Raw genomic sequence first — 17,761 nt, 5'->3', positions numbered from 1 at the left:
CATTTGCCTGTTGTTTGTTATGTTATTTTTGAATGATTAATGTTTTTTACATGTTCTTCTATTTTTAAATGATTTTAATCTCTGGTTGTTTTAATATGACCTCTGCATTTCTTTTCTCTTTTTTTCAATAGCTTTAGGAGTACAAGTGGGTTTTGGTTACACGGATGAATTGTATAGTGGTGAAGTCTAAGATTTTAGTGCATGGTCACCCAAGTCATGTACATTGTACCAATATGTTGTTTTTTAGCCCTCACGTCCCTCCCACTCTCCCATTCTGAGTCTCCAATGTCCCTTATAGCACCCTTTTTGTACCCATAGCTTAGCTCCCACTTGTAAGTGAGAACATATGGTATTCAGTTTTCCACTCCTGAGTTACTTCACTTAGAATAATGGCCACTTGTTCCATCCAAGTTGCTGCAAAATATATTATTTCATCCTTTTTTATGGCTAAGTAGTATTCCATGGTGTGTGTGTATATATATGTGTGTGTGTGTGTGTGTGTGTGTATGTGTGTGTGTATATATATGTGTGTGTGAGTGTGTGTGTGTATATATATATGACAGTTTCTTTACCCACTCATTGTTTTATGAACACTTAGATTGGTTCCCTATCTTTGCAATTGTGGGTTACGTTGTGATAAACATACACATGTAGTTGTCTTTTTGATATATGACTTATTTTCCCTTGGGTAGATACCCAGTAGTGGGACTGCTGGATCGAATGGTAGATGTACTTTAGGTCTTTGAGAAATCTCCATACTATTTTCCATAGAGGTTGTACTAGACCTCTCCATTTCTATACTTATCTCTCCCTTGGCTGGATATCGTAATCTAGTTGATTTTTCAAAAATGTTTCACAGGTACTGTGCTCTCTTGAGTCCTTACATAGTTGGTGGTGTGTTTTGCTTTTATGCTTAAATGATTTGGCCAGGTATAAATTTTTATTTACACTTTCCCTTGGAATTTTGTAGCTGTTTGTGTCCCAATAAATAATGTTTTTCTTCCCCCACTGAACTGGAAAATGAGACACAAATGTAGGAGACAAAAACATGACAATTGTAATGCTAGTTTTATTACTGTTGAAAAAAATGCACCGAAAAGCATGGCTTTGATTTATAACCAAATGGATTTTTTAATATATCACCTCAAAATTAAACTTATTTCCCAATTTAGCCTTTCCCACTATACTTACCACTGGTAGAATGTTGGTCAGAATGCACCTTTTATATATACAAAGCTTCCACAACAGAGGAAGGAAGGGACTGAGCCAATGATGCTCAGTTTCTTATTCAGATTCACTCTTCACTCACTCCTCTTCACATGGAGAGAGTTGGATAAGAGGTAGGGAAGGAAGGTAAGAAAGTTGCTTTAGCTGAAGTCCCTTCATATGAAAGGAAAATGAAGGGTCCCGTCTACCATCAGACATTGCTTTACCAACTGCTGGGTTTTAGTGTTGTATTAGAGAATTATGAGACTAATCAGATTTTTATCGCCCACTAGTTGACTTGCTTTTTCTTGACTGTCCAAATGGATTTTCCTTTATCTTTGAAGTTGAGTGACTTCTTTAGCGTGTGTCTCAGAGTTGAATGCTCTGTGTCATGTTTTCTGTGTGTGTGTGTGTGTGTGTGTGTGTGTGTGTGTGAAGTTAAAGTATGTTCCCTTTTATAGAAAAGTTTTCTTCCACTGTATATTGAATATTTTTCTGTTCCATTTGTTCTTTTCAGGAACTTTATGCATATATCAGATATTCTTTGTTTTCCATGTCTAGTATCTTCTTGCACTTGGTGCTGGGCATAATGTGGGAGAGAGAGTGTCATGGATGTGGAAGTCTGATTCTCTTAATATTTGCTTGGAGTTTTTTCACTTTGCTTCCAGTATCTTTGCATTTTACTTCATTTTGTATTATTTCCTCTTGCCTATTTTACATGTGTTACTGTGTTTTCACTCTCATTTATTATAACTTTTTGTTTTTTCTAATATGGTCCTAATTTCTATAATATTTTTCCAGTGAGTATTCCAGTAATTACTTTGAGGCAGTGGAAAACTGAGTACCCCTTTCCGTTGTTTCTTTGGTGATCTATGTTTATCATTGCTTTTAGCTTATATTCCTTTCTTCCTCCTTCCTGCCACCCTCCCCAGTGTCTATGTTAAGTCCATTCTTGCTTTGTTTCTGATGATTATTCATCATTGAAAACTGCTAGCTATTCATTGAAGAATGGTATAGGCATGGCTGAAGAGAGATACCTGAAGCACTCTGCAATTTAATTTAGGTTTGTTGTCTACAATACCCATTGACCAGTTTGTTACTTCTTTTTACCTTGGGAGCACATCTGTTCTCAAAATTTGTATCATTCAGAAGAAGCTTAGTATGGCTTCCAGTAAAGCTGTTTAAGCCATTTCTGTGTTGAATCCTAGCATTTGCAGTATTTTTTTTCTTCATCTCACTTTACCTCCAGTAGTCTCCCCACACTCAGGGGCTAATTCTTAAACAACATAAATATCAATTCCTTGTGATTTTCCTTCAGCTTTTTTTTTTTTTTTTTAATTTTGCAATGTTGAACATTCCCTGGCCTGTCCATATCTGTAGATCTCAGCTGTAATCAAAAGAATCCTTAGATAGCTTGTGCAAATTCTTACAATTGATTTTAAGAGCAATTTACTCTTCCTAATGATCTATGGTGTCATCTTTCTGGTTCCTTCTTCATTTTGACTTATCTACAGCAACTGGCATGCATGCTTCATAATCTCCGGTTTGAAGTTTTGTTTCTTTGAGGTTGACATTTTCAATCTTTTGTTTGATTTTCTTTTCATTGGCATTCAAGGGAAGAGAATAAGAAAATGATTTTATTCCATCATCACTAACTAGAAATCATTTTTCAAGTATTGTATCTATGAGGATCTCTTAGTTTCTTTTATCAGTTAAATAAAACTTAAGGGACTATTTTGTTTCTTGAGTCTATTAAAGCTAACTGGTAATGGCAATATCTTGTATTTCTGCTTGTATTTAAAAGAATAATAGGTTGAAGGGTTTCATAAAACCAAGTCATACATATTCCAGGAATTTGACCTGTATTTTTTAGTATTCATAAAGACACTACATACCCTTTTCTGACTGTTATGAGTTCATTCTTTATATAACATGTGAGAACAGCTGCAGATTGTTATAGTATTATCTATTTCCTGTATACCTTCCCTTAATAGTCTTTGCATAGCACTGCAAATATTCTAAAGCTTCATTAGATGCAGATTTCAAACAGGTATTATCTATATTTTTAAGCCAACATCTTTCTCATAGATTATTTTATTGCTTGCTACTATTATCAGACTAAAGAAATAACTGCGTTTGTTTGCTAAAGGTACGTGCAATTCTTTTCTGAATTGTTGAAAAACTAGAGTTGGGTAGTTTACACACACAGTGCCTCTGGTTTTCTTGATCTTGTCCTCCATAAAAGCAGAGATATAGACTGACTAACCAATGATGAGCTCTTCTACTGCCTGATATTTAACGTTAGTTTGGAGTGAAATGTATGCCTTTCAATTTGGGATTAAAATTTCTATTTTTTTGTTGAAACATTTCAAACCTTTACATATAGATTCCTGTATGTGTTATATACAAGAACATTCTTAGTCTCACTCTCTAAAAAGTTAGTATTAATACATTAATATTATTTAAGGTGCAGTTCATACTCAAAATTGTATTGTTCCCCAAAATGTTGTTTGTGTAAGTTGGTTTCACCTGACTGAAACCAGTGAAACCAATCAGGGATCATGCTTTTCTGTTGGCTGTCTTGTCTCTTTAATAAAAAGCAGCACCACTGCCTTTTTCTTTTTTTTTTTTTTTTAATGGTATTAACATTTTTTGGAGAGCCTCATAATCTGAATTTGTCTGGATTCATGTGGTATTTTCTTCATGATTAGCTTCAGGGTAAACATACCATTGGTAAGATGATGTTGTGTACTTCCTATTATATCATATCAGGAAACAACACAATTATTTCAGTTTGTTTCATTGCTGCTGATGCTGAATTAGATCACTCCATTAAATTGGCATATGCCAGATTGGTCTTTGTAATACTATGCTCTTTTCTTTGTAATTAGTAATTTATAGGTGCATACTTTGAGACTATGTGATGAATATCTTGTTCTCTATAACATTTTTTTTTTGAAATGGGGTTTTGCTCTTGTTGCCCAGGCTGGAGTGCAATTATATGATCTCGGCTCACTGCAACCTCCGCCTCCTGGGTTCAAGCAGTTCCCTGCCTCAGCCTCCCGAGTAGCTAGAATTACAGGCATGTGATACCATGCCTGGCTAATTCTGTATTTTTAGTAGAGATGGGTTTCTCCATGTTGGTCAGGCTGGTTTCGAATCCTGACTTCAAGTGATCTGCCCACCTCAGCCTCCCAAAGTGCTGGGATTACAGGCATGAGTCACCATGCCCGGCCAATAACATTTCACTTAGTGTTTTGGTATCCACTGATACTCTTTCTCTTAATTAATTTTGCAACTAGTAGTTGCAAAATGGTGATTTTTTTTCTAATTCTGTCATTCTTTCTGCGTTTATTAGCTGATATTCTTTTATAAATAGCATTTCCATCCTTTATAAACATTTAGTTTCACTATATACTCATGAATTATTTTTTAATCATTGTTTTATAATTTATTACCATCAGTATTATTTTGGATGGCCAAATTATCTGAAATTTGTGTTGTGGAAGCCCCTTCCAGTCAACTTGATGTATCCTTTTGAAAATTTTCATTTGTCTTCAAACACTTTATTGCTCACTGGCACAATATCTGTCACATTCACCTTGTATTTTCACTGCTCCAAATATGAAATCACTCTTTTTTCCACTGAATCCTGCTTTGTTTTTATTGGAGAATGGTCTTAGAAATCAAAATTTGGATACTAAGTATACTTACTACTCTTGAGGAACCATCGTCTCTCTGACTTTCCAGTGGATAGAGTTGGGAAATATGTCTAATCCCCATTACATATTTGTGTCTTTATTCTGTTTACACTGAGAACCTTATTTTGCTCTGTTCCAAAATATTCCTAAACTAGTTTCAGGATTACTACTTCAATACCACATCCAGCAAAAATCTATTTAATGAAGTTCAATATTTCGTTGTAATTTTTTGTGCGTAAATGTATCTTACTGAAGTCAGTGTTCTGTAAGTAAAAATTCCATGAATTAAAATTGTTTTCCTCCTGCGTGGTTATGTTTTCAATTTGATATATAGTTAGTTGTATTTGTTTCGGTATTTGTTTATATTCAGTTTTTGTTTTTTTGTTTTTTTATGAAAGAGGGGGCACAACACACACATACTTTATTTGTTCCTGTATTTGTTTTTATTGTTTTAGAGTTTTTTATTTTTAAGAAAGGGGACACAACACACACATACACACACATGTACATACACAGGATAAATGGGAAATTAGTGAAGATGGTTTTCTGCAAGGGGCATGAGAGCGGTAGGAAACAGAGGAAGACTCACCTCCATCCTTGTACCTTTCACCTATTTCATTTCCCACCATTCTCACACCTCTTGTAGGAAACCATTTTCATCAATTTCCATTTTATCCTTTCTGGATATGTGTCGCTTCCCTTTCTTAAGCATAAAAGGTTAAGATTCTTACTCATAAGAAATTATTTCCTATGAGACAGGAAATAATTTTAGTTCCTTCTAAAGAAGGAACTTCTCATTTTTTAGCTTATGTATGGTTTTCATAATAACATATATATATATATGTGTGTGTGTGTATATATATATTTGCCTTTGGAAAACTTTATTTTTCATAGTACTTTCTCACTTGTAACCAGGGGGACCTGGACGATCTACCATGCCAACCCCAGGAAATACTGCAGCTTTGCGTGCTTCACTCTGGACGAATATGGAGAAACTTATGGATCATATTTATGCTGTTTGTGGACAGGTAAATATTTGAAGGAGTGGAAAGAACATTAATATGGATTAACTCCTGGTTATTCCAAGTTCTGTGACCTTGGGCAGGTTTTTTAAATTGATGAGCATTCAAAATACCTCCACTAGCTGATTATAATGTACCTAAAGGTCACCATTTCCCTTTTCTTGCTTTTTCTATTGCCTAAGCTTTACATTTGTTTCATTTAAGGTACAACATCTACAAAAAGTATTGGCCAAGAAGAGAGATCCTGTTTCTCATATTTGTTTCATTGAAGAAATAGTTAAGGTATGTTTAAATGAACACATTTTTATATCTTTCTTGTACAAAACAGGAATATATGAGTCAGCATCATTTGTGTTACTACCTTACAGAGTGGCTACATATGAAATGGCAATAGATAAGTGTATTTCTTGACAACTATAAATGTTCCTTGCAATATAAATGTAATCGTGAGGCTGGGCGCGGTGGCTCACACCTGTAATCCCATCACTTTGGGAGGCCAAGGCGGGTGGAACACGAGGTGAGAAGTTCAAGACCAGCCTGGCCAATACGGTGAAACTCTGTCTCTAATAAAAATACAAAAATTAGCCGGGCGTGGTAGCGTACACCTGTAGTCCCAGCTACTCGGGAGGCTGAGGCAGGAGAATTGCTTCAACCCAGGAGGCAGAGGTTGCAGTAAGCTGAGATCGCACCCCTGCACTCCAGCCTGGGTGACAGAGTGAAACTCCGTCTCAAAAATAAATAAATAAACGAAAATAAATGCAATCGTGTTTGTTTATGGAGTAGCTGCTATCTTTAGTATTATTTATAGATTAATTTCTGTAATATATATACTAATATCTCATTTTTTGTTATATAAATGACAGCTTGTAAGTGCTTTAAAATTTCCACTGGAGAATAAGTTGAAAATTTTTGGTAAATAAGACGTTTAAATAGAAGTCGTTATAATGTGTTTACTGAAGGTTGTTGATTTTTCCCATAAAGTACTTTGCTGTATTCATTTTCCATATTCTGAGATCTTTCTGTCATCCACCAATCTGCTAGCCTCATGGGCCATAAGAATTCTTTCCATGCATAGGAATGCCTGATTCTACATTTTATTCATTATATTGATGTTTTTTTGATAATGATTAATAGGATAATGATTCTACCGATCGTTAAATCCTAACCTCCAATAGCCCAAAGAAAAATGTTCCCTGAGTTTCCAGTGTTATGGTATAGGTAATTTCCTTTGTAAGTCCACAATATTAAATATTTTGTATACTGTGTGGAGACCCTCCAGGACTATCCTTCAAGTTTGATGATTTATTAGGAGGATCGATAGAACCCAGTGTCACAGGATCCTTAGGGTATCACTTTGCCAGCCAGAAACTCCTGTGACCAGTGGTGCCTTCTGCCTGAGTATTGCTCTTGCCCGCTGGGCTCGTTCTGCCCACTTGGCCTAGCAGACTGCACTTGGCTCGTACTACCGGCCCAGACCCCACAACTGACAAACACGAGCCAGGCACAGAGCGGCGAGTGGTATGTGAGTGACAAGCTTGGGGTCCGGCCACCGCACAGCCAGGCACACTGGCTGCTGTGGCAGGGCAGGCAGCTCCAGGTGTCAGCACAGGTGCTAGCTCCATGTGAGGCTGCAGCTGGATCAGATGTACTGCACATGGCTTATGCTGCAGGCACCCGCATCTAGATGAAGGGAATGTTGTGACACCTGGAAGCTCAAGAGATGCCAGGAACTGCAGAATCCCAAAGAAAGTGTCACAACCCTGGCTCGGAGAGCTCCTAGGTGTGGGCTCCCCAAAGGGCCACAGCTCTTCTCTCCTTCCTGTTGCCCAGAACGTGGTGAGTGGTGGGGACGTGTTTCAGCCCTGTTTGTGTTACAACTTTTTTAGTCCAGCCATTTGGCAGGTCCTGAGTTCTTGTCCCACATCCAAGAAGAATGAGGTATGTGGACAACTGGAAGGTGAGCAAGGCAGAGAGGAACTTCACTGAGTAGCAGAACAGTTGTCAGGAGACCCGAAGTGGGCAGCTCCTTTCTGCAAGCAGGTCATCTCCACAAGTGTCCAGCTCTTAGTGGAGAGGAGACCTGCAGTGTGTAGCTCCCTTCCACATGCAGACCATCCTGATGTCTGTGCAGCCCTCAGTGTAGAGATCTGAAGTGGGTAGGTCCCATCCACAGACTGGTCATCCCAACATCCGTACAGTCCTCAGCATAGAGGAGAACCAGAGTGGTTAGTTTATATCTGTGGGCAGGTCATCCTGTCATCTGTGCAGCCCTCAGCACAGAGGAGACCTAGAGTGGTTAGCTTGTATCTGCTGGTAGGTCATCTTGTCATCTGTGCAGCCCTCAGTGGAGAGGAGACCCAGAATGGGTAGGTCCTTTCCACAGGCAGGTCATCTTGATGTATGTACAGTCCTCAGTGGAGAGGAGACCTGGAGTGGGTAGGACCCATCTGCAAGCTGGTCATCCTGACATCTGTATAGCCCTCAGCAGAGAGGAGACCCAGAGTGGTTAGCTTGTATCTGCCGGCAGGTCATCCCATCATTTGTGCAGCCCTCAGTAGAGAGGAAACCCAGAGTGGGTAGCTCCTATCCACAGGCAGATAGTCCTATCATCTGCCCGAGTCTGGCTGAGTCGGGGGTTTTTATGGGCTTCAAAAGGGAGGAAGTGTGTGCTGATTGGTCCATGGTTGGCCATGGGCAGGCCTGGAAAAAGCACCATAAGTTCTCACTCCAGTCCGCAGAACTGGCAGTCCAGCCCCTGGGCTTCAGGTTGCTGGCTTAAATGTAGGTCCTCACCATGGACTCCCCCATTTCTGCCCAGGAGCCTTTCTGCCTCCTGCCACCAACAACCCGTTGTCCACAGCACGCAGGCTGTTCATGTCAAGGGACATCTGCAGGCCCTCACTGAGCTGCCCTTAACACTCCCTCTGCCTTCCTGCCATGCTTGTTGGTGTCCAAAGTCTGGAGGGGGCCAAGGTGGCAGAGGGCTGGCGTGCTGCCCCAAGCATGCACACACCCAGGTAAGATGTGACTGCACCTGGGCTTGGCCTCAATTGTGCTGTGAAATCAAAGTAGATGCTGGGAGCAGGGAGAGGCCAGGCAGTGGGAGCAGGCACTTTCAAGCCTGTGGAGGCAGGGAGCTTCCCAGGTCCCCAAGAACACAGGGATGCCTGGGTCCACAGCTGTGGCTGGGCGGCTGCAGCTACAGCCAGGAGGACAGGGCTCCCACCCCTCCAACTCAGAAGTGGGTGGGGCTCCTGCTGGCTCTCCACTGCAGCCAGCCTCATGGCAGTGGCTGCTCCAGGCAGATCACCCCTGCCATCGCCAGCATATAGTTGTACTCATCATGGCTATGATTTGTGGCAGCTAAAGGATGTGAAGCAAAATCAGCAAAGGGAAAAAAGATGCATGGGGCAAGGTCTAGAGGAGACCAGATGCAAGCTTCCAAAGAGTCCTCTCCCACTGGAGTTAGACATGAGCCCCTTGATTCTTCCAGCAGCAAGTTATGAGATCATGCAAAAAGTGCTGTCTACCAGGAAAACTCAGCTTGAGCTTGTGAGTCCGGAGTTTTATCAGGGGTTAGTTAATGCCTAAAGAAATACCGAAATTCTAGACTCCCAGTAGAAAAGCAAGTGTTCAGTATAAACCATATTGTTTGTCACAAACAGTTTAGGTACAGTGAACAACTCTTAACAGAGAATCATGGGGTCCTTCTCAAAATCTAAGTTCCTAGATGCTAGCCAAATACCAACCTTGCAATCAGGATTTTCTGACAATAGCTACTCAGACCTGTTATATTAACTCTTTTGTGCACATATACTTATATCAGTACATACCTGCTTACTTTACCCTGCTTTCTACTTTGCTTTCAATTGTGTAAAAGAAACAATGAGATGCTTTTTTCAAGGTGTATAGTCACTCATGTTTTGCATTTATTACTAGATGGAATAATTAATATTGGGCCTTCATATTTACAGACAAACACCTATACTTGCCGTGTTTTCATTCGTTTGTTCTGATTTTGGCTGTGTTTCTACAAAAAATGAATCTATTTAGTGTTTATGTGCAGTGGCCTCATTTCGAGCTTTTATTATCGAATACTTTGCATATTTTTATTCCTTTTGAACAATTTAATATTCTGCTAACAACATAAGCACAGTTATAACGAACCAACTGTACTCAGGAGAATCTAATGAAAATATCAAAAATAAATAATACTGCTATTTAGGAGGCTTAGGTTTGTATTATTATTACATTGGGTAGAGTTTCTACATAAAAACACATATAAATTCTTGATAACAATAAATTATTAAGGTGAATGAACACTGGCAACTTGTGCAGGCCAGATTTTAAATGCATATGAGTCTAGGCACAGTGGCTCATGCCTGTAATCCCAAGGCGAGAGAATCTTTTGAAGCCATGAGTTCAAAACCAGCCTGGGCAGCATAGGGAGACAGCATCTCCACAAAAACTAAAACAAATCACTAGGCATGGTAGTGTACACCTGTAGTTCCAGATAATCAGGAGACTGAAGCAGGAGGATTGCTTGAGCCCGGGAGTTCAAGGTTATAGTCAGTTAAGATTGCACCACTGTACTCTAGCCTGAGTAACAAAGTGAGACCCTTTCTGAAAGAGAGAGAGAGAGAAAGAGAGAAAGAAAATGCGTATGAATCATTACTGATTAAAAGGGATTGTTAGGAATAGGGATGTATGCTTTTTATTCACCTATTTCATGTACTTAAAAAACTTCTTATTACAATAAAACCATTAAAGATTGCTCTTTCAGAGATTATTCGCATGCTATTTAAGGATATATTCATATGCCACACACACATAACTATTTATATATAAATTTTAATGGAAATTACCAGTTTAGTTGAAATTTTTTTGAGGTCAATATTTATGAAAAAAATTTAGTCTCTCTTGGAATTCAGTGTACCTGTCTATAGAAAAGATCAGTCTTTTGTGAAAAGTCCGAAATGACGTTTCCTCCTCTGTACTTGGGAATTCCAGAGCAAGAGAAAAGTAAACTCACAAGAAAATATTTGTCATATGTTGCAAAGACAGCACATAAAGTTCTCAATATTTAGTACAATTTCTTTGAATAGTCTTTTTCTTCAAATATATCTTTATTATAAAGCTGTAAACAAATACAAATATTTTTGCTAAGGATGTAACTACCAAGTAAGAACATTATTTTTCTAGTTAAGATAATTATCATTGGCAATAGAACCTTTATAAAAAGTTCAAGATTTTTAGAATGATTTGGGGACCCTAAATAACAACCCTTATATTCTTCAGGAAATTTCAAACTTGAGTAGATAATGATATATCTTTTGAGTCACTGAAGAGTGATATATGGACCAAGATCTCTTTTTGTAACCTCTTTTCAAGGAAAAGGTTATGAATAGAATGTTCTTACTCTACAAGTTTTTGCAGTTTTAAGATATTTAAGAAGGATATATCCTGATATTGAAATTTCTTTCTAATTTAGTGGCTTAGCATTTTATACCTGTGAATAAAATTTTATTTATTTTAAAAATGAAGTAAAACAGTGTAAATAGTTCAGGATGAAACAATATCAGAATTACGTCATATGCTTTTTATAGTATTTGTTCAGAAATTAATACTTTTTCTCCTTAGGGCAGTCATTACTAGCAAGTATCTTTTCTACATTGGAATCTGTCTATAACAGATTTTTTTTAAAAAGTACTGATTTTTTTTTTCTTTTTTTATTCAAAAGCTGCCTTTGAGAAAGTAAAATTTTTAATTACTTGTTTTATTATTTTGTTTTATTTATGATGAGTCAGGGTCTCACCGTATTGCCCAGGCTGGTTTCAAACTCCTGGGCTGAAGTGATCCTCCTGCCTCAGCCTCCCAAATAGCTGTGACTACAGGTTTGCACCACCACACTTGGCTAAAATTTGTACAAGCAGTAGTCTGTATTTGAAATTCACTGAAAGCTAAATTAATAGATATTTTTTCTTTGGCTTAGAAAATGGATTATAAACAGTTACATTATTAATTTCATATCAAGTAGGAAAATTAAGAATGTATTTTCCAGATTTCTTTGTTTTCAAACCATTTGGTTTCAATGCTTCTGTAATTCACTGTAAGCTATGATGAAATTTCTGTATTTCTTCTTACCAGCTTGTTTTATTTCTACCCCAAAAATCTTTTATTTTACATTTTCCTTTGTTAAATAATTTTCATAGTTATTGTCCTTTTGTCATAGTTTAATATCTAGAGTTGTTTTAAAATTAATTTTTATTTTAGGGCAGCTTTAGATTTACAAAATATTGAGCTGAAAGTACAATGTTATGCATTATGCAAGAACCATGGAACTAGACCATGCTAAGAGCAAACTCTAATGTGTAAGCTGTGGACTTCAGTTGATAATGTAACAATAGTGACTTATCAGTTGTAACAAATATACCACTATGCACAATGCTTTATGCAAATGTATGTCATGCATCCACCATTTCAGTATCAGAATGGTTTTACTAGTTTCACTTCCCTAAAAATTCTGTTCTACCTATTCATTCCTACCTGCTGCCCTTCTAGACTTCTGCAACCACTGATCTTTTTACTGTCTTCATAGTTTTTGCCTTTTTCAAAATGTCATGTAATTGGAATTATACAGTAAGTTGCCTTTTCTGAATGCCTTCTTCCACTTAGCAATATGCATTTAAGGTTCCTTCTATGGCTTTTTTTAGTTTAGTAGTTTATTTCTTCTAATCACTGAACAATATTCCATTGCTTAGATACATCTCAGTTTATTCATTTATTGAAAGATGTTTTGGTTGCTTCCAGTTTTTGCCAATTATGAATAAAGCTACCGTAGACATTATTGTGTGGTTTTCACCTCTTGCTCAACCTTTTGCATTTTCATCTCTTTTGGGTAAATACATAAGAGTTGCGCTTGCTGACTGTATTGTTAGACTATATTTAGCTTAGTAAGAAACTGCCAAACTGTTTTTGAAAGTTGCTGTATCATTTTCTATTCCCATTAATAAAGAAAGAGAGTTCTTTTTGTTCCCCATCCTTGCCAGTATTTGGATTTGTCAGTGTTTTGGAGATCAGCTATTCTAATACGTGTGTCATGGAAACTCATTTTTTAAATTTGTGTTTTCCTGTAGATTTTTTAAACCTATGCTTGTGAAAAAAATTTTCGTTAGTTAACGTTCTCAGACTTCGTCTGTAGAAGAAAGAAACTGTCCTGCTGCGCTCATTATTTAACAATCTTTATGTGTTATATTTTATAGTCAATCTGCCCAGATCCCTAAAATATGTTAAAAGTGGTCTAAAATGGTTTACATAAGAGTAAGTATAGCTTTTAGCATTTGGAAAGCCAAATCTTAAAGGTCTTCTTTCTTAACAGTAATTCAAGTAGTGTCAAAGGCAGGACAGTGTAGTGATTAAGAATTTTGACCTGTTATCAGACAGATACGATTTGCTACCACTGATTGTGCAGCCTTGGGTAGGTCATGTAATCTCAAATATCAGATGAGGTTAGTAATAGTGCCCATAGAACTGAGGTATTATGAGAGAAAGTGAAATAATTTAGACTTATTTCAGAGACTAACTTGACAATTTGCTATCATAATTATTAATTCAGTTTTGTTTTTTGTTTTTTGTTTTTTTGAGACGGAGTCTCAAAAAAACAATGGCATGGTCTTGGCTCACTGCAACCTCTGCCTCCTGGGTTCAAGCGATTCTCCTGCCTCAGCTTCCTGAATAGCTGGGATTACATGCACCTACCACCATGCTGGCTAATTTTTGTATTTTTAGTAGAGATGGGGTTTCACCATGTGGGTCGGGCTGGTCTCGAACTCCTGACCTCGTGATCTGCCCGCCTTGGCCTCCCAAAGTGCTGGGATTGCAGGCATGAACCACCGCACCCAGCCCTAGTTCAGTCTTTTTTTAATGCGGGAACTTTTATGTAGGTTCATAAACTGAACAAATGATAGGTAGTAAAGAATCTTGCCATGTGAGAAAGTCAGTTTTATTGAATAGTTCTAATAACATGATATGCTTGTACATTAACTCATGTAGAGTATCAGAAGTTTAAATTATTGATCATGCTTCCTTAAATAAACCAATGTCAAAGATTTCCTCTGAATGTATCAAATTCATATGTCTCACTTTACTAAAGTGAGTTACGACCTAACGTGTGGTAGTTTTGTTGCTATAACAATTTGAAAATGATATTTCTTAGTTGCATTCTACAGAGTCTTGTGAGAATTATTAATTCTAAAGTATATACTTTTTTTTTTAGCAGATAAAAAGTAAACATTTGGGTTTACTTTAAAACTTAGTTTTCAACATAATCTTCCAAATCTGCCTTGGTTTTTGCTAAGATTTTGATTTCAGATGACAGAGACAACTGTGTGTATTAGTATTCAAAGTGTAATCTTAGGAATGTTCAAGGGAAAAAAAATCCCACATGATAGTGGGTTTCTGTAATGCTTTACTAGTTCAGAAGCTTTTACAGTTGATGGCCATAATGGTATAAAGGATATATGAGATTATAAAGAGGGCATAAATGGTCTGAATATAAAATAAAACTTGACCAATTATATCTGGTGTAACAAATCTTAGGGACATTTTAGTTTATTATTATTTCATTCCTCTCAGCTCATAACCTAAGTGGTATTTTAGTTTAAATGTAGAGCCTTTTGAAAGCTATTTTTTTAATTGAGATAACTAATTCTACTTCTGCATTAACAATTGCCCTGGCTAGCTTATAAAATTATCCTGTTATTTTCAGTTTATATGATAATTTGAAAAGATACATTTATACCTATCCATATTATTATTATATTATTACCTATCCATATTATTTTGGCATTTTAACATTGCCAAAATTGCCAAAATTCTTTTAACATTTAATATTCTTTTTCTCTTACTATATTGTGTTTTCTGTGGTTTATATGAATGGATGCATTATTTCATTTTTAAATTAGAATTTTAGGTTGATTATTAGCCGTTAAGAAATTCAATTATGGTATCTTTAAAACCAGTTAAGAGTTTTATTATCACTGTCTAATCACCAATACTATATAATACTTTGCTTGAAAGTGAGTGTAGCAAATTATTGACAAATTATTAAGAATCTACACATTGGAAAACAGGCTGTATGTTCTTATTTGCAGGATTAAGCCAGCTTAGCTGTGTGGGGGATTACAGATATGATAGTTACATTTTCTAAGCCAGCAATTTTTATCGTTGAACAGAATCTTGTAATCATGTGTATAAGATGCATTAAGCTAAATTTGGAGGGCTTTCAACATTTTCAGTTGCTGTGGTACTAATGAGAATTATAACTATGAAAAATAATGTGGGTTTTTTTGCCCTTTTAGACATACCAAATGATTTGAAAATAGCATTAAAGACTCTAACTCAAGAATTTAGGACATCCAAATTTGAAATCTTTTGAAATTTAAGACATCCAAATTTGAAATCTTCTTAATATTATGAGATAATTGTTCAACTTATTTATCTATGGAATCTCAATTTGATTAAAATATTGAATAGGGATAAATCAGGTAGATTTCTAAATCAGATATTATTAGTAAATACTCTTATCTGTGCAGGTTAGAGGATTTCTTGTTTTACTTATATGGGGACCAGATATTCTTAAGGGCTCTGTCACTACAGTACAAACAAATTCTGCATAAATTAGAAAAACATGATTTTTTAAGCTTGCAAAAAATAAGAGAATGTTTGAGGGGCATTCATACATATATAGATACACGTAAAGATAAAATAGTTGAACCTGTAGAAATACAGAGGGAAGCTTTCTCAACCTAATAAAAGGCATCTAAGAAAAACGAACAGGTGAAATCAGACTGGGTGCACTGGTTCATGCCTGTAATCCCAGCACTTTGTGAGTCCGAGGTGGGTTGGGTCAGCTGAGGTCAGGAGTTTGAGAATAGCCTGGCCAACATGGTGAAACCCTGTCTCCACTAAAAATACAAAAAAAAATTAGCCAAGCATGGTGGCATGTGCATGTAGTCCCAGCTACTTGGGAGGCCGAGGCAGGAGAGAGTCACTTGAACCTAGGAAGCAGGGGTTGCAGTGAGCAGAGATCGCACCACTGCACTCCAGCCTGGGTGACAGAGCAAGACTCTGTCTCAAAAAATAATATAATAATAATATTTAATGGTGGAAACTTAATGCTTCTCCCCTAAAATAGGGAAAGGGTTTCTTTTTGTTTTCACTACTTCTGTTTAACATTGTTCTAGCTAGTGGAATAGGCAAGGAAAATAAAAGGATTCCAGTTTAGAAGAGAAGAAAATTATATTTATAGATTACATGATTGACTATATGGAAAATCCATTGGAACCTACAAAAGCTATTAGGGCTAAGTCAATATATAAAAGTCAGTTGTACTTCTATAAATTGGTAATGTACAGTTAGGATATATGTATAAAAATATGTACAATTCAGTATAATACACAAAAGTTAGTTGTACTTTTATATATTAGCAATGTACATACAATCCATTGTTCAGGAATTGAACAATGTTAAAAATTCCAGAGCCAGGCATGTTGGTACATGTGTGTAATCCCAGCTACTCAGCAGGCTGAAGCGGGAGGATCACTTGAGCCCAGGAATTCGAGGCTGCAGCGAGCTATAATGGCATCACAGCACTCCAGCTTGGGCAACAAAGCGAGACTATCTCTTTAAAAAAAAAAAATTCTAATATTGATAACTGTACTATGGTTACATAGGAAAATGTCTTTATTTCTAGGAGATCTGTTAATTATTTAGTGGTACAGAGCCATGATGTGTGCAACTTACTTTCAGATGGTTCAGAGATAGAGAAAATGAGAATGGTAAAGTAAATGTGGCTCATGTTAACAAGTGGTAAATATGAGTATGCAAATAATGTGTGGGTTTTCGGGGGGGCTATTCCTGCATCTTTTCTGTAAATTCAAAATTATATCAAATTAGAAATTAGAAAATAAGAAGACAATAAGAAAAACTTTATGCTAACTAATTTTTAAATACAAGTAGAAATTGACAGATTTCCAGAAAAATACAACTTTCCAAAACTGCTAAAGTAGAATTAGAAACCATCCACAGTCCTGTAGCCATTAAAGAAATTCAATCAGTAGTTTAAAGTCTACAGATCAAGAAACTAGTAGGCCCATATGGTTTTTCAAGAAAATTCTACCAAACTTTCAGGGAACAGATTATTAAGTTTTTCTAGAGAAGACCCCTTGCCCAACTCTTTCTGTGAAACTAGTATGACCTCTATAACAAGACCAGTTTAGGGTTACAAGAAAGGAAAATTACAGTAAATTTTCAATATTACCACAGAAGTGCAGCAGTATATACAAATGATATAACTATCAAAATAGATGTAGAAAGAGTATTTGACAAAATTCTTTTTTTTTTTTTTTTTTTTTTTTGAGGTGGAGTCTCACTCTGTCGCCCAGGCTGGAGTTCAGTGGTGTGGTCTTGGCTCACTGCTACCTCCACCTCCCAGGTTCAAGAGATTCTTCTGCCTCAGCCTCCTGAGTAGCTGGGATTACAGGCATGTGCCACCACCCCTAGCTAATTTTTTGTATTTTAGTAGAGACGGGGGTTTTACCATGTTGGCCAGGATGGTCTCGATCTCCTGACCTCGTAATCCACCCTCCTCAGCCTCCCAGAGTCCTGGGATTGCAGGCATGAGCCATGGCACCCGACCTTGGATGCCCTTTATCCTTGCTTACTTTCTGCATTATACTGGAGGACTGACCAAGCATAGTAAAAGAATAAGAAGAAATAATATACATGTTAAAAATTGTTTTAGTTTAAAAATTTTTTAATGGACACGTAACA

General features: G+C 36.8%; 1 protein-coding gene across 5 annotated transcripts in view; it reads left to right on the top strand.

Annotated features, from left to right (window-relative positions):
* Window positions 1–17,761, top strand: part of COG5 (component of oligomeric golgi complex 5) — a 364,064-nt gene that overhangs the window by 202,823 nt on the left and 143,480 nt on the right. For all 5 annotated transcript variants that reach the window (XM_045387484.2, XM_005550486.4, XM_065541066.1 and 2 more), the window contains 2 exons: window positions 5,823–5,935; window positions 6,134–6,211. In XM_045387484.2, coding sequence (XP_045243419.2) covers window positions 5,823–5,935; window positions 6,134–6,211 — 191 coding nt within the window. The remainder of the gene's footprint in view (window positions 1–5,822; window positions 5,936–6,133; window positions 6,212–17,761) is intronic.

Source organism: Macaca fascicularis, chromosome 3, assembly GCF_037993035.2.
Source record: "Macaca fascicularis isolate 582-1 chromosome 3, T2T-MFA8v1.1".
Lineage (NCBI taxonomy): Eukaryota > Metazoa > Chordata > Mammalia > Primates > Cercopithecidae > Macaca > Macaca fascicularis.
The sequence above is the reverse complement of the archived record's forward strand: the minus strand, read 5'-3'. Positions and strand labels throughout refer to the sequence as shown.